Raw genomic sequence first — 14,302 nt, 5'->3', positions numbered from 1 at the left:
CCTGTCCCCCAAACGGGTGGCAGGAATGCGACGCAAGGCTCCTTAGGCTGAGCCCCGCACGCCCCCTGGTGGGGGCCTGTGGCCTCGCGTGGCCCAAGCTCTGGCCCAGGAAGAGGCAAAAACGTAGGCCCCCAGCGTGAAAACACCAAAGGATGGGATGAGCACTGGGTGTGGTATGGAAACCAATTTCACAATAAATTTCATATTTAAAAAAAAAGAAAGAAAGAAAACCAGAGAGTAGGAGAGAAAAGGGGAAGGTCGTCAGAGCCTGGCCCCAGGGCAAAGGCGCAGGGGAGGGCAGCAGCTCAAGAGAGGACAGCCAGATAGATGAGGCTTTGTGGACAGGAATCAAAGAGGCCTCTCAGCAGAGCGTGATCCTGAAGGGATTCCACACCCGCCCCAGGCAGCCACATCTTCACTTCGCAAACCCACTGGACGAGCCACAGCACAACTTGTAACTCATCGAAGTTTATTATGGCCATTAATTACACAAACACACCGGCGATCGGTCATCCAGTTCAGAAGCACTCGAACCAGTAGAGTCCATTAGTGATTTCTCTTGATAAATAACTTACGAGAAGAACAATTGGCAAGGACCCAACAGCGAATGGAGCATCTCGTCGCGAACACCCACCGATGGTGCGTGGGCCGGGGAGGGGGGCAGGCACCGGAAAGTCGAGTTTCCTCGTTGGCCCCCAGCACCCCAGGCCCACCAGATGCTGGGTACTCAAGTAGTGGACATTTCAAGGCACATATGACTTCCTGGCCGATAGCAGCTCCAGAGTCTGCCCTCGAGACCTGGATCCCATCTGGAACAACCAAGGTAAAGCTCCGCTCACCACACACCTTTGGTCTATTGTCTCTGTTATCACCGAACACGCTCAACATCCCCGGCGTGCCGGGGGGGCTGCAGGCGGCGCGAGTCCCAATCCCTGCCCTTTACATTCTGACGACAAGAGGGAAGCAGAGGAGCGGACTCTGACACGGTGGCAGTCACGGTGTCTGAGGAAGCACCACTTGGGAAGTCGCTGTTAGGGCATCCTTTAATGTGTGTCTCAGGAGGGGTGCCGGGGTGGGGAGTTACACGAGGGAGCCAGAGGCAGCAGACGGAGGGAGGGGGCTGCTGCGGATGAGATTCAAGGCACTAAAGGAGCGGATGGATGGGGTGGGCCTCAGCAGTCAACCGGAAGTGGAGGGCCCCAGAGAAGAGAGGGCGGCCGCTCCATTCCTAAAGGAGTCCGGTGCGACACCATCTCCTGGGCCGGAGCTGGCCCCTCCCCTCCAGATTCTGCCTCAGATTCTGGGGTCCACCTTCACAGCCCCCTGCTTTCTCGCTGCTCTGGCTCTGCTGCCGTCGTTCAAACCAGCACACGGGACAAGCTTATCTGACATCAACCTATCGGAGTTCAATTATGGCTTTATGTGATTTAAAAATCAGTGTTTCTCCTTACTGTTCCCTCTCCCGATCCCACTCTAGCTCCAGGCCATCCTTGAATGGACCAGACGGACGCAGAGTCGCATCCCTTGCTGTGGGCACCAGGTTGAATGTGCCAGATCCCAGGAGAGAGGGAGGGGGTGAGCGGGGGCCGGAGACCCCCTCATCACGAAGATAATTGCATTGGGTTCCGGTGTCCGTGAGTGCAAGCACAAGTGCATGCCCCCGAGCACACGCACCTGCCCACTCACACGGACACCCACGGGGGAGGCACCGAGCTCCCCGCCTGGCTAGCACCAGAAAAGCTGAAGCCAGTCACTGAAAGGAGGCGCTCCCCTCCCCCAGGAGGCCACTGAGTGCCGTGGCCGTCTGGTGCGGCCAAGCCAGTCACGCTGCCGGCGCCTTTCCAGGGCTGCACGCTCCCGACCAGGTCCCCCCGAGGCTCCCACGTGCTGACACAAGTCCACAAGGAGGACCCAAGTCCACCTGCAATTTAACCTCGAATCTCAGTGGTGGGCGGGCCAAAGGTTGCGGTACAAGGAGAAGTAGGGAAGGGCCGAGGGCCGGGACTGTGTCTAATACCCGGGCCAGGAGGGCCCCTGAGGTGCCGGAAACCCATAGGGAGGGGCAGGCCCGGGAGGGTAGGGCGGCTGGGGGACGCCTGAGGGCTGGGGCTGGCCTGGGAAGATGGGGAGCTGGGGCTGTGTTGGGTAAGGAGGTTTTCCTCCAGTCGAGAGGTAAGGGGCCTGTTGAGGATAGCCAGGGCTGGGGGCCCGGCTCCCCGCCAAGGGGTATCCGGGGCCAGAGGCACCAGTGGGGGCCGCGGGATAGCCTGGCCGGGGGGGCGTGCTCCTTTGTGGGGACCAGGGGTAGCCCGCGGCAGCCCGGGGTCCCGGCTGGGCTGACGGGTAAGGGGGGCCCAGAGGCCCACTGTAGGAAAAGGAGGGCTGGGACACCACGGGGAAGGGGGCCGGCTGGAGCGCGCCTTGGGCGGTGGGGCCCACGGGCATGCCAGGAGACGGGCTGTAGGGCAAAGGGTAGGGAGGCACGGCCGCCGGTGGCGGGGGCGGCTCTTCGGCCACAGGGGGTGTTGCCGGGGGCGCCGGGCGAGGCGGGGGCGGGGGGCGCGGAGGAGGGGCGTCACCAGCCGGCTCCTGGGAAACTCTGGGCTTCCTCATCACATCCTGAAGCTTCTCCACGCGCACCCTGCGCAGGTGAGACAGCATCCTCATGGAGGAGAAGTTCTCCAGAAACGTTTCCAAGGGCACCTCGCCCTCCAGGAACTTCTCGGCCATGGCCTAGAACAGATAAGGTCTGGTGACGACGGGCCTGCCTGGGATCAAGGCCACCCGTGTTCCCCGGCTGCGCCCCCCCCACCTCAGCGCACTGCAGCCACCCCCTATCTTCTCTGGCCTCCGTTTGGGAATTTCTCCTTGCGGCCCTCATCACTGCCGACACAGGCTACCTGCGCTCGCTGGTGTATTCCGTCTCCCTCGCCAGGGTGTCAGCCCCTGGAGGGCAGGGACTACTGTGGCCATTGCTGTCCCCCGCCCCTGGCGCTGTGCCGGGCTCGCAGCGGCTGCTGCCCGTATGTGATAAATAAATGCATGGACACCAGCTACTCGGTTCCTACTGCAGGCGGGCCCCGGGCTGGGAGGACCTGGTAGCTTCCGGCACCCAGAGCACGGAGAACTGGAGGGAGCCAGTCTGCCCGCAGACGGAAGAGACGGCCAGAGGGAAGCAGAACAGAGAGGCCAGGCCGCCAGGGAGGGGCCGGGGGCCCGGCTTCAGTCCTCGGGGCCTCCTGCTGCGCCACCTCGTACCCACGTCTGCCAGCTGCCCTGTGGCCCGGCCGGCAGCTGCCCTTCCGGCTCCCGCCAGCGGGACCAGGCTCCTGTTCACCCCATCCACCGGGACCGATGGCGTCACTCATCTGTGCCACCGTCTAAAGCCCCGTCCCGACTCTACAGGCACCCAGTGCTCGTTCCGAGGGCTCCTGCTCCAGGGGCCGACGCTACCGCCGGAAGAAGGGGTGACGACGGCCATCTTACCTCAGACTCTTCTTCAATCTTCATGCCTTCGATCTGCAGAAGGTCTAACAAGGTCTCTGGCTTCAGTGCTGAAGCAAACTTCTCTGGAAGGGAGGGCAGAAAGATCAACATTCTGAAAGCGCCTCTTGATTCGGTGCTGGAGGCTAAGGTCTGGGCGAAGACCTTCGGAGTGACCCCTGTGTGTTCCGAGGTCCGGCCGCTGCCCTGGGGTCTGCTGTGGAGCCCCAGGTGGCCCAGTTCCCTGAGGTCGCCTTCCTAGGCAGAGAGGAGCTCTATCCACCGAGCCCAGCCCAGACCTTGGCTAGCCGGCCTCCCCAGTGCCACCCGATGCCAGCAGGAAGCAAAGATGCACCGGTGAGCCCCAAGCCTGCTCGGCCTCACTCTCTGAGCATCCGGCTTCTTCACTGTCCAGACCAGGACAGCCCCTCCCACCTCGAAGATGGCAGATCCTGGGACGCGGAGAGCCCGGGGCAGCCCTAGAAACCGGAAGCTGGGCTGGTGGCGTTGTGAGCAACAGCACGGAATGCAGGCTGTCTGGATCCAGCCCCAATCTGGCCACGTAACCCTGGCCATGTCCCTGACTCTCTCTGAGCCTCATTCTTCTCATGTTTGAAACAAGAACAGTGGTACCTCCACTTATAGGCTGTTGTGAGAAAACGTACGGAAAGCACTTAGCACAGGGGCTGGGGACACGGTCGTCCTCACTGCTGGCCCTTTCCTGTCCGGGGGCAAGGACGGGGACCTATTCCAGCAGCTCCCAGGCCGCCCCTACCCAGCTTCGCCTTCTGCTCCTGGCACCGCTCCACGAGCTTCCGCAGCTCCTGGTACTTGTCCGAGAGGTTTGAGCGGCTGATCTCCAGGGGACCTTGAAACTCCAGGTTCCGCTCAGCCAGGCTGCGGTTGGTGGCCAGAGCCATCTCTCGTTCCAGCTGCAGGTCCTGGACCTAAGGGAACAGGATGTGGACCGGGAGAACCCTCCCCACCACCACCACTCACCACCGCGGCAGGCTGGACCGGGGGCTTCTGGGACGCATCACCCACCGCGGCAGAAGTGGGCGATGCCCCCGACTGGAGTCCGATAGACCCGGGATCGGACCCCGAGCAAAGCACTGTGACCCAGGCACCTCATCCCACACCCTCTGTGGCGGATCCGTGCGGAAAACGCACTGACGGTCGGCAGCTTTGCCCACGACCACGGGGGAGCAGGAACAAGGCCCACCAAGGGCCGCGGACGCCTCCAGGAAGCAGGGGGACCAATTAATAGGAACAAGTCAGAGGCTTTCTAGGAGGGAAGGGACCAAACTCCCAAGCCACTTCTCCCCAAGCTTCGGAGGCAAGAGGCCCACCGTGAGGTGCGCTAAGGTGGCCAAAGCCAGACCACAGGCCGGACGTGCATGAGGCCCCAAAACAGTCACCCTGAGGGATGAGAAAGGCAGGGCCAGACCGTGACGCTGACTCAGGAGAAACTTGTCCTCGCCTCCGAGGCCACAGGCATGCCCTGCAGAGAAGCTGTGCATATGAGCGGGCAGAGGGGGCCCCCTAGAACTGGAGTGGAGTCTCACAGCCAGCAAAAGGCTCCCACCGACACGGGCGACCTGTGGCCACCTGAAGCCAGCCTTTGCCCCCGGACGTCGCCCCCTGAGAGCACCTCCCCAAGCCAAGCAGCGCTCTGGCCCTCAGCCAGGCCCCTTGCTGCCACTAGCGGCTGAGGCGGCAGCCACAGGAACCCTTCCCGGACCTGCTCTGACCCAAAGCTCCCTCCACGTGCCAGGGAGTCCCCTTTACCGAGAGGAGGGCGGAGGCTCGGACCCACCACCCCTGAGACAGTGACACGTGGCACCAAAGAGAGCGTTCAGCACCCAGCAGAGGGCTCAGGGCACAGCTCGGCAAAGGGCGGCTTCCATGTAGGGGCCACCCTGGTCAGCACGTGATGGGCCGGCTCGTCCTCCACCAGGCCATGGGGACCCGGGAAGAGGGGGCTTCCGGGAAGCCTGCCCTCCTGCTGATCCCCAGCCACAGGGCCTTGAGATCTGAGCTCAGGGGCAGGACTGGAGCCTGCTTTTCATGCTCTAGACGGGGAAGAGGGACGTCACATCCGCCTCCCCTCCACGGTGCAGCCACTGGGGCCCAGGGATCATGGGCCTGGCCGTGGTCTCTCTGGTCTCCCTATGACAGCAAGCTCCCTCCACATCTGGGCTGTCTGTATTTGCTGCCACTAACACTCTTTTGAGTCACTGGGCAAGCTCCAGAGCAGGAGGCCTGAAGCCCTCTGCTCAGCTGCCCCTTACACAGAACGTCTGGCCCTCATGTGTCCACTGCCTTTTCCCTGGGTCTTGACCAACAAATATATCTAAGCTGTGTCATTCTGCCCTACGCCTTGCCCTATGCATTTCTGCCCCCTCTCACACAGCCTCCCCCAAATCTTTCTCCACTGGGGGGGTCACTATGAAGCCCGCCAGCTGTCACTTAGAAGAGGTCGATACCACAGTTCCGGAACCCCCGTCAAAAGAGTTCACCAGCCTGCCGCGACCCCACCATTCACTGCCCTGTGTGGACACAGGCCCCCTGCTACCTAGCTCTCTTTTCTCCAAGCAGCGTCCACATCCCCAAGCGAACCAGCTCCTCTCTCTCTGCACAGCCACACGGCGACGAGGACGTGTAAAATTGTGTTTTATACGGACCGTGGTGGAAACCTCGTCCAAGGGCTTTTTGCAAGCCTGAGGAGCCTGCCCTGCTTCACTTTCCCTTGATCCCAGAAAGCCTGCCCCGCTGAGGATTCAAATCGATCGGTCAGGCTGGCGGCATGCCACAAAATTCGCGTTGCCTGCAGCCCAAGAGGTTGTGCGGCCATTTTCTGTACTTCGACGTAGATTCTATCGGCCTGCTCAGCTTGGAAGTCAAGTAGTGATACTTCTATGAAGGCTCGCTTCTGCCAAGTTGCACGTGCCATTCAGAGCTGGCCTTGGGATTCCTATAACCTGTGCTCACGGCAGAGTCAAGAAGCACTTGGCGCCCGGGGCGCCTGGGTGGCTCAGTCGGTTGAGCATCTGACTCCTGACTGTGGCTCAGGTCATGATCCCGGGGTCGTGGGATGGGAGCCCCACATCGGGATCCTCACTGAGCACAGAGCCTGCTTAGGACTCACTTTCTCTCTCTTTCTCTCTCTCTCTGCCCCTCCCCTGCTCGAACACACTCTGTGTCTCTAAAATTAAAAAAACAAACAAACAAAAAACCCTGCTCTATGCCCAGCACTATGCCAGCTGAGGCAGACCCCGGCAGTCACGGCCTAACTGACCACAGAGGCAGGCCTGCAGCTTAACCGACACAGGCTTTGCTTTCTGTCCTCGCGGAGCGGGCTCAAGGCACCAGGATGTGCCACGGAGCGCCCCCACCTCTCTTCAGACCCTGCCCCCTACTGCGTCCCTGCCCCCACTTCGATCCCTACCCCCCAGCAAAGATTGCTCATCTGGGTAGAGGGGCAGGTCGCGGGGCGGGCAGCGAGAGCACAGGCGAGGAAGGGCAAGGGAATATAGCCTCGCTACGCACCCCTACAGAAAGCAGGAAGAAGCTAGGCAGGGTGGCTTCCCTTCTGTGGGGAACAGGTCGTGAACCCCCAGAAAAGACACACCAGGCCTGTTCATAAAATAAAAATATATTCCAAGCGCCCCTCAGACGAGCTCGGCATCGCTTGTGCTCGGGTCTCCGCCCGGCGTTAGGGGCAGCGGAAGGGGCTTCCAGAACAGTGGGCAGGCTGGCGCCGCTCAGGGCAGGACCGCGGTATACCCAGCTCTCGGCCACGTCCAGTCTCCTGACCTCACAGGGGGAGTCACGGTTGAGGACACAGGAGGGCAGGAAAGCCTTTATAAAGTGTGGAGCTCTACACGTCTGCAAGGGTGATTTTATTCCCAGGGGGACTGCGGAGAGCGGAGCTGGTTAGGCGCCCTTTGGTGGAGGAAACAGGACTGCACAGGAGATGAGCCCAAGAAGGGCTCCTCCGGAGACGCAGGGCCACACAAGGCCCCTGGGGAAAGGCGGCTACAGAACAGTAGCAGTACCTTTAGAAACCTCCAGATTCAGGCTGGAACAACAACGTGGGGACTCCCGGGGCAGGTGGGTCCCCCCGAGTTCACATGGGGGCCCTGGACGCCCTAGCACCGCCCCCTAGAACTCCCAGAGGGCCCGGGAACTGGATCCCGATCTCGGGGGCTCCTCCGGCTTGATCCAAACCAGGGTGAAGGCCACAGAAAAGGGAGGAGAATGTGGCCCCGACTCCCACCAGGCCGGCGTCCTGAAGCAGGGCCTCGGTCCCACCTGCTGGCCTTCCTTCTTCCTGGGGCCCCAGGACAGCCTTGCTCTACCTCAGGGGACTCCAGGGCCAGCCGGTCAATGGCCTCCGGGTCGTTCTGCATTTCCTCCAGCTCCTCCAAGGTCTTGCCTTTTAGTGTCTCCATCCTCCCTGTGAACACAGAGCGAAGCGAGAGACACGCCACGGTTTTCCGACGATGCTTCCAGCTCATTCCGGCCACCCTGCCATCCCCTGTCCCCGGGGACACCAGGAAGCCACTCCTTCTCCCAAACCATGAGCAACAGGTATGTGAAAGCACTGGGCAGCCAGAGGCAAAACTGGGATTCCTTACGGTGCGGGATGAAACTACCCAAGGTGCACACGGGACAGGGCAGGACAGGCGGCCAGGGACAGAGACTACGTTGGCCCCAGGCCGCCCGTGAGCCCCGATGCCAACATGACCTCCGCTAAGTGTCTATTTCTGTCTGAACCAGAAATACACCCAAACCTTCATACACGGGGGCTCTGCGGCCTCAGCATCACGGGCTCAAGGGCATCGCAGCTAGTTTTATCTAGCGCACCGACAACCTTGGGCTTCCCTCAAGTATTCTCTGCAACTGCAGTCCCCTCCACGTGCCACAGAAACGGACCGTCACATGCAGGTCTCCTTGGAGAAGAACGACCACAAAAAATAATCAAATTGGCCCCTAGGGCAACGGGAAGGCAAAGGACGCTGACCGACCCACAAAGAACATCTGCTTGGACGGGAGAGCTGGTTTTAGCAACCCTCCCCCTCTGTCACTCTGCCCAGAGGGACATCGATTGTCTGTGTGACAGAGGGGTCACAGCCAAGCCCCGAGAGGGAGCCCCGGGGACCTGGAGAAGGCAGCACAGACACCCCCAGCACACTCTTCCTTTCTGCTGACAGGATTCCCCTGCTATCTTTTCCAGAAGCACATTTTTTTTTAATTTTTTTTTAACGTTTATTTATTTTTGAGACAGAGAGAGACAGAGCATGAACGGGGGAGGGGCAGAGAGAGGGAGACACAGAATCCGAAACAGGCTCCAGGCTCTGAGCTGTCAGCCCAGAGCCCGATGCGGAGCTCGAACTCACAGACCGTGAGATCGTGACCTGAGCTGAAGTCGGACGCTTAACCGACTGAGCCACCCAGGCGCCCCCCAGAAGCACATTTTATAGCTTCGATGTAGATTTTTCTCATTACGAAAGTGATGTTAGTTTTCAAAAGATTCCAGGTTCGAAAGATAGCAAGACCTGGAAGCCCCCAATCCTCCCGGGTACTGTGCTCAGCTAGCGCGAGCCGACAGTGATGGTTAATCCAAGGAGGTGCTTTGCAATCAAGGACCAAGGTTACGCCCGTGTGGTCGGAAGCGGCCCTGTCCAGGTCTTAGTTTCCCCGTCTGCAATGGAAGGGGCTGGCATCTCCCAGGTCATCAGAAAGATGAAAGGAGAAACGGATCAGAGGGACACCCACCCCATTCACCAGCAAAGCACCGGCTGACTCCTCATGTGCCGGCACGGCTGTTAACGGTACTCCCTTCTGATGCTCAAAAGTGCCCTAGTTTCGACAACAAAATACAGGGTCACCCTCCTGAGAAAGAGCTAGCCAAACAGAGGCACCACCACCGTCTCTTATCTCCTGAGGGTTCAGGGTGGTCCCGAACCTCTGAGGCAAGGAATACCAAATGCAGGTACGTGCCTGAACCCCAGGGGGAAGCCCTCTGAAAACGCAGGCGCCCCAGTCCCAAAGGTAGAGTTCTGTGTCACTAGGCCTGGGCGGGCCCAGAAATCCAGAATCTCCCTTGGGGATGCTGATCCAGCTGATCCAGGGCCAGGTTCCAAGAAAGGCGACAGCTCCCGGCTAGTCGGGTGACCGCGGAGGCCACAGGTTACTGGGCACCGGAGCGCATGCCTTTTGCATGTGTGGTCCCTCCTGATCCTGCCCCGGGGGCAGGCAGTTGGCTCCTTCCGGGTGGGGACCAGAAAGATCAGGAAACGGCAGCCTCAAAATTCAACACCCTTCTGGTCCACGTCTCACCCTGCTGCTCCAAAAAGCCTTGGTCTAAAAGCTGGAGCAGGGGAACGGCAGCTAGAACAGGCCCCGGGAAGAACTCCGGAGGCACGCTGCCACCACGCGGCCAACCGAGGGGGTCGGCCATCGACGGCACCCGCAGGACAAACGGGAACCTCCCTGAGCCTCCGGGCCTTCATCAGCAGAATGGGCCGGTGTGAGGCTCAGAGAGGGAGGGCAGACAAAGCGCTAGCTTAGCGCAAGGTCTGGCTTAGCGCAAATGCCGGCCCAAGGCTCCAACACCACAGAAATTACTTATTAGGCCTCCGGCGTGGCCCAGATCCGGCTGAGAACTTGCCGGGCCTTCGCACCCACAACAGCAGCAGCGCCCAGCCGGGGTCCAAGCACAGAACAGGGTGTCTGCCCGCTCCTGCGGTCGGGGCTGAGCGCAGAGAGCCAGGGGCCAAGGGAAGCTCCGGGGGGGGGGGGGGGGGGGGGGGGGGACAGCTGGCGGACCACACACCTCCGGCAAGGTCGGCAGGGCGTGTGCGGAGGCCCCAGCGGGTGCAGGCTTCATTCCTCCACACAGGGGGATCCCGTGCACCCACCGGGGGAGCCCCGAGCAGAGTAACCCTCCCCCAACCACTTCACTCGGCGGGTGTCGCGCTCCGTGTCCCACACAAGGCAATGTGGCCTCGAGCAACAGGTCGCGTACAGCTCTTGGTCTCAGGACACCTCCCACCCCGAACATTATGGAGGAACCCGAAGAAGGTTCCCTTGTGTGGAGTTTAGGTGTCGGTACTGACCATATTAGGTATTAAAAGCGAGCCATTTTTTTCATTTATTTATTTTTTTTAATGTTCCTAGAAGCTTTAAGTGGAACAGCCTGGGCTTGGAAACAACCCAATGGGAAACAACCCAATTAGTAAACGATCAGACGATCTGTGGTACGGCTGCACTAGTTATGTGCTACTCTCCAGTAAAAAGGAGCGAATTGACGTAAACAACGTGAACGGATCTCAAGGGGATTCTTCTGGGTGAAGAGTCATTTCTGTAAACATGCTGCTTATATAACATAGGGGTTTTATAACCTTCTTAAGATGAGAAGGCTGTCTAGACGGAAACACCTGTTCATGGTGGCCAGGGAGAGACATTTTTCAAATACAAGAAGACGCAGGGCCCCCTGGGTAGCTCAGTCGGTTGAGCGCCCGACTTCGGCTCGGGTCACGATCTCACAGTTTGTGAGCTGGAGCCCCGCATCAGGCTCGCTGCTGTCAGCCTGTCAGCACAGAGCCTGCTTCGGATCCTTTGTCCCCCTTTCTCTACCTCTCCCCTGCTTGCGCTCTCCCAAAGATAAATATTAAAAAAAAAAAAAAAAATATGCAAGCCCCCGTATTCCATTAGCCACTAGAACAATCATGTGATCACGTGCCATGTACCCTCCGAAAACCCCACTGTATACTCACGCGAGAAACACAGTAAAAAGGAAAAGGTCTTAGCTCATGAGAATCATCCTGATCTCAAAGGCAGCCTGCAAGGGTCTCAAAGACCCCCAGAGGCCCTGGAAACACACTTGGAGAGCCACTGGCCTAGCGGTTAGGAGAACGGATTCTGCAGTCAGGCTGCCTGGGTGTGATTCCTTCCCTGCTACTTAGGAGCCGGCTCATTTAACCTCTCGGTGCCTTAGTTTCTCCGTCCATGCCTGGCACTCAGTGCACACTCCACAAATGCCTGCCGTTACAAGGACCCTGACCACAGTGAGTACCACTGTCACCTGACCTCACGGAAGAGGCTCAGAGAGGAGAAGTAACTCACCCGAGGTCACACAGCTGGGTGAGTGACTGGGGCAGTGCCCTCCCCAGTCCGGGACTTCGCACCACGTGCCTCACAAAAGCCTGAGTTCCAAGTCTTCTCCCAGACCCAGAACTCTCCAGGGCTCTTAAATGAATTTTAACGGAGTTTTCATTTTAACTGAGCTACCCAGGGTCAAACCAGTTTGGCACCTGTTGCCTTGCTTTCCCCTCCCTCTGAGGGAACTCAGGCGGGCCCAGCCTCACCTGACAGAGGAAAAGCAAAGACCCTGGAGAGGAAGGGATTTGTCAACCGGTCCACGCGGAGGCACGATGAGAACGCAGGGCTCAATCTCCTGTGTTGTTTCTACGGAGGGACCTCTGCCAGGACCCGAAACGCACCTCCCTCGGGCGCCTAGGGCTTGGCTCGTATAGGCACGGTGGGGCCAGGCAGGAGACAGGGGTCTTCAGCCCGGGGACTGAGGCTCCAGGTTTGCAGCCCCGTGGCCGTGGGCCCAGTGAGGCAGCATCAGAAGCAGCCACCACGGTCTCAAGACCAACCAGCAGAACAAGGAGGCTAACGCTCTCCAGAAGAGTCCAGGCGAGGCCACGTCCACGGGGAGATTCATACAGCGCATGCCTGCTGCACTGTCAGGCTTCCAGAGGCCAGGAGACCCACAAGACGCAGAGGCCAAGTGGGGGGGTACGTCGAGGGGGAGGGTCTGCGTGGGGCTGGAGGCCCAGAAAGCACTGGGAGCCGGCCTGACTGGGAGGCACTGACACAGAAGCCACCCTACAGCCACCCCAGGAGACTGGCTTCCTCGATGGGCTTGCCTTCACCGACCACTTTTCCTGTTCCCCCCCCACACACAAAAAGGGAAATGATTTGATTAGAGAAAAGCCACCAAAACAAAACCTTTGTCAAACATTCCAGTATTTTATAACCTTCTGAACTGTTTTCCCGCTGGGGCTGACACAGAGCTCTCGATACCTCCGTGTATCTAGTGTCCATCCTTGAACCGGCAGTGAGCGTGGGCGTTCGATGGACGTCCGTGAAAGCAGAGTGGCCCAGTCCCCTCCCCGGGTCGCACAAAGAGGGGCCTGATGTTGCTACAACCTGCACGAGGCCACTGCTGCTTTCACCAGGGACGGGGACGGCCACGGCACCGAGGATGTCACCGGTCATCAAAGTTTGGCGGGAAGCTACTGTAGACACTTAGCAAGAAAGGGGACTCTGCTGTGTTAAGAATGGTGGCCAATCAAGAAATAAAATTAGCTGCGGTGCACGGAGGTGTGTGGCCGCTCCACGTGACAATTTTTCTCTGCCATCTAAAGCCCCACACCTGGCTCTGATGGCCTTGAAATCCCTGCAACACAAATCCCTGTAACATCTAGCTGATGACCCGGAAAATCGCCGTCTTGCAGACAGCGGGAATTCTCCCCAAAGTGGGCCATGAATGAAGCACAGATCTCTTCAGAGACCACGCTCTCCCGGCACTGTCCCTGCCTGGGACGCCCCATCCCCAGGGGGGGTGCTCCTAGGTGCCAAGGTTGCCCCCACTTCCCTCCCAGGTAGGCACCTTCGCGTGCACCTTCTTGAACTCGGAAGATCAAAGGGACGGGAGAGTGTTCTGGCTCCTGTCTGTGATGACTATCCCGGCCGCTCCCCAACTGGGAAAGATGACCGCCCCCATATCCAGAAAAAGAAACATCTCAGCCCCGTGGTTGCAAAAGACCACTCTCCTGTGTCGATGCCATTTCACTGCGGGCTTCAGAACAGGCCCCTTAGCCAACTCTGCCATTAGTTTATATAATCACTCCAGTAACTAAAGCAAACATGAGGCTTAATTATCCCTATTTCAGAGATGAAAGGAAGCCCAGAAACAAACAGGGTATTACCCAAGGTCCTATAAGCTGTTGGGGTCACACCACGGGAGGCCCAAGTCTCCTTCCACCCCTGCTGCTGTAACATCACAAGCACCTCTGCCCCACCTGCCCTGCCCTTCGTAGGAGAGCCACGAAGATGCTTTAGTTATAAGGCTGCCCGAGATGCAGAGATTACAATCCCACACGAGCACGCCAATTATCCAGGCCCATCCTGGGTCCCCACCTCCGGGACAGAGGTGGCTCACGACCCCACCCTCCGACAACAGCTCAGGCCTGGGCTGGCAAGTGTAATCTTGTAGGGATTTATCGTGGCTTCCCCTGCCCTTGGAAGCTCCCGAGGCCTTTCAGAAGTCACAGAGCCACCCCCTGATTCTCAGGGCCACCCGGTGAGGCTGAACACAGCAAGCACTTCTCTGGGTTCAGAATTTGGAAAAGGAGGGGCAAACAGGACATTCTGCCCAAGGCCCGCAAAGCAGGTGCCCCTGAAGCCTGGGCACCCACCACCAGGAAAATCCAAACCGGCACTCCTCAAAGCAGCTGTGATCAGGGATGTTACAACGCAGACAACCGGGACATTATGGAGAAGTCATCTGGGGACCCCCGGTCCACGGGCTTTGCTTCTCGAGCCTGACAAGTGCAATCACCACGCCCCTCAGCACCCCAGGCCCTGACTCAGACCCCCTTCTGCTGGCCAAGTTGCCCAGGAGGATGCTGGGTACTTCTCAGGTGGGGTCTGCAGGAGGGGACAGGGGAAAAGACACGGGCCCCCTTGAAGGCAGGGGGATGGTCTTGTTCACCTGTGTCTCCCCAGTGCCTGGCACAGA

The 14,302-nt window shown here is 59.4% G+C and overlaps 1 protein-coding gene across 4 annotated transcripts in view; it reads right to left on the bottom strand.

Moving 5' to 3' along the window:
- Window positions 1-1,025: 1,025 nt before the first annotated feature.
- Window positions 1,026-14,302, bottom strand: part of VPS37C (VPS37C subunit of ESCRT-I) — a 27,876-nt gene continuing 14,599 nt past the window's right edge. For all 4 annotated transcript variants that reach the window (XM_078433540.2, XM_081790251.1, XM_078433538.2 and 1 more), the window contains 4 exons: window positions 7,845-7,942; window positions 4,259-4,430; window positions 3,487-3,569; window positions 1,026-2,733 (listed from right to left, as the gene is read on the bottom strand). In XM_078433540.2, the coding sequence (XP_078289666.2) occupies window positions 2,011-2,733; window positions 3,487-3,569; window positions 4,259-4,430; window positions 7,845-7,937 (1,071 nt within the window). In that variant the 5' untranslated portion in view covers window positions 7,938-7,942 and the 3' untranslated portion in view covers window positions 1,026-2,010. The remainder of the gene's footprint in view (window positions 2,734-3,486; window positions 3,570-4,258; window positions 4,431-7,844; window positions 7,943-14,302) is intronic.

This window comes from Panthera onca, chromosome D1 (assembly GCF_046562875.1).
Source record: "Panthera onca isolate mPanOnc1 chromosome D1, mPanOnc1 haplotype 2, whole genome shotgun sequence".
Classification (NCBI taxonomy): Eukaryota; Metazoa; Chordata; class Mammalia; order Carnivora; family Felidae; genus Panthera; species Panthera onca.
Note: the sequence above shows the minus strand (reverse complement) of the source record. Positions and strands in the feature narration are given on the sequence as shown.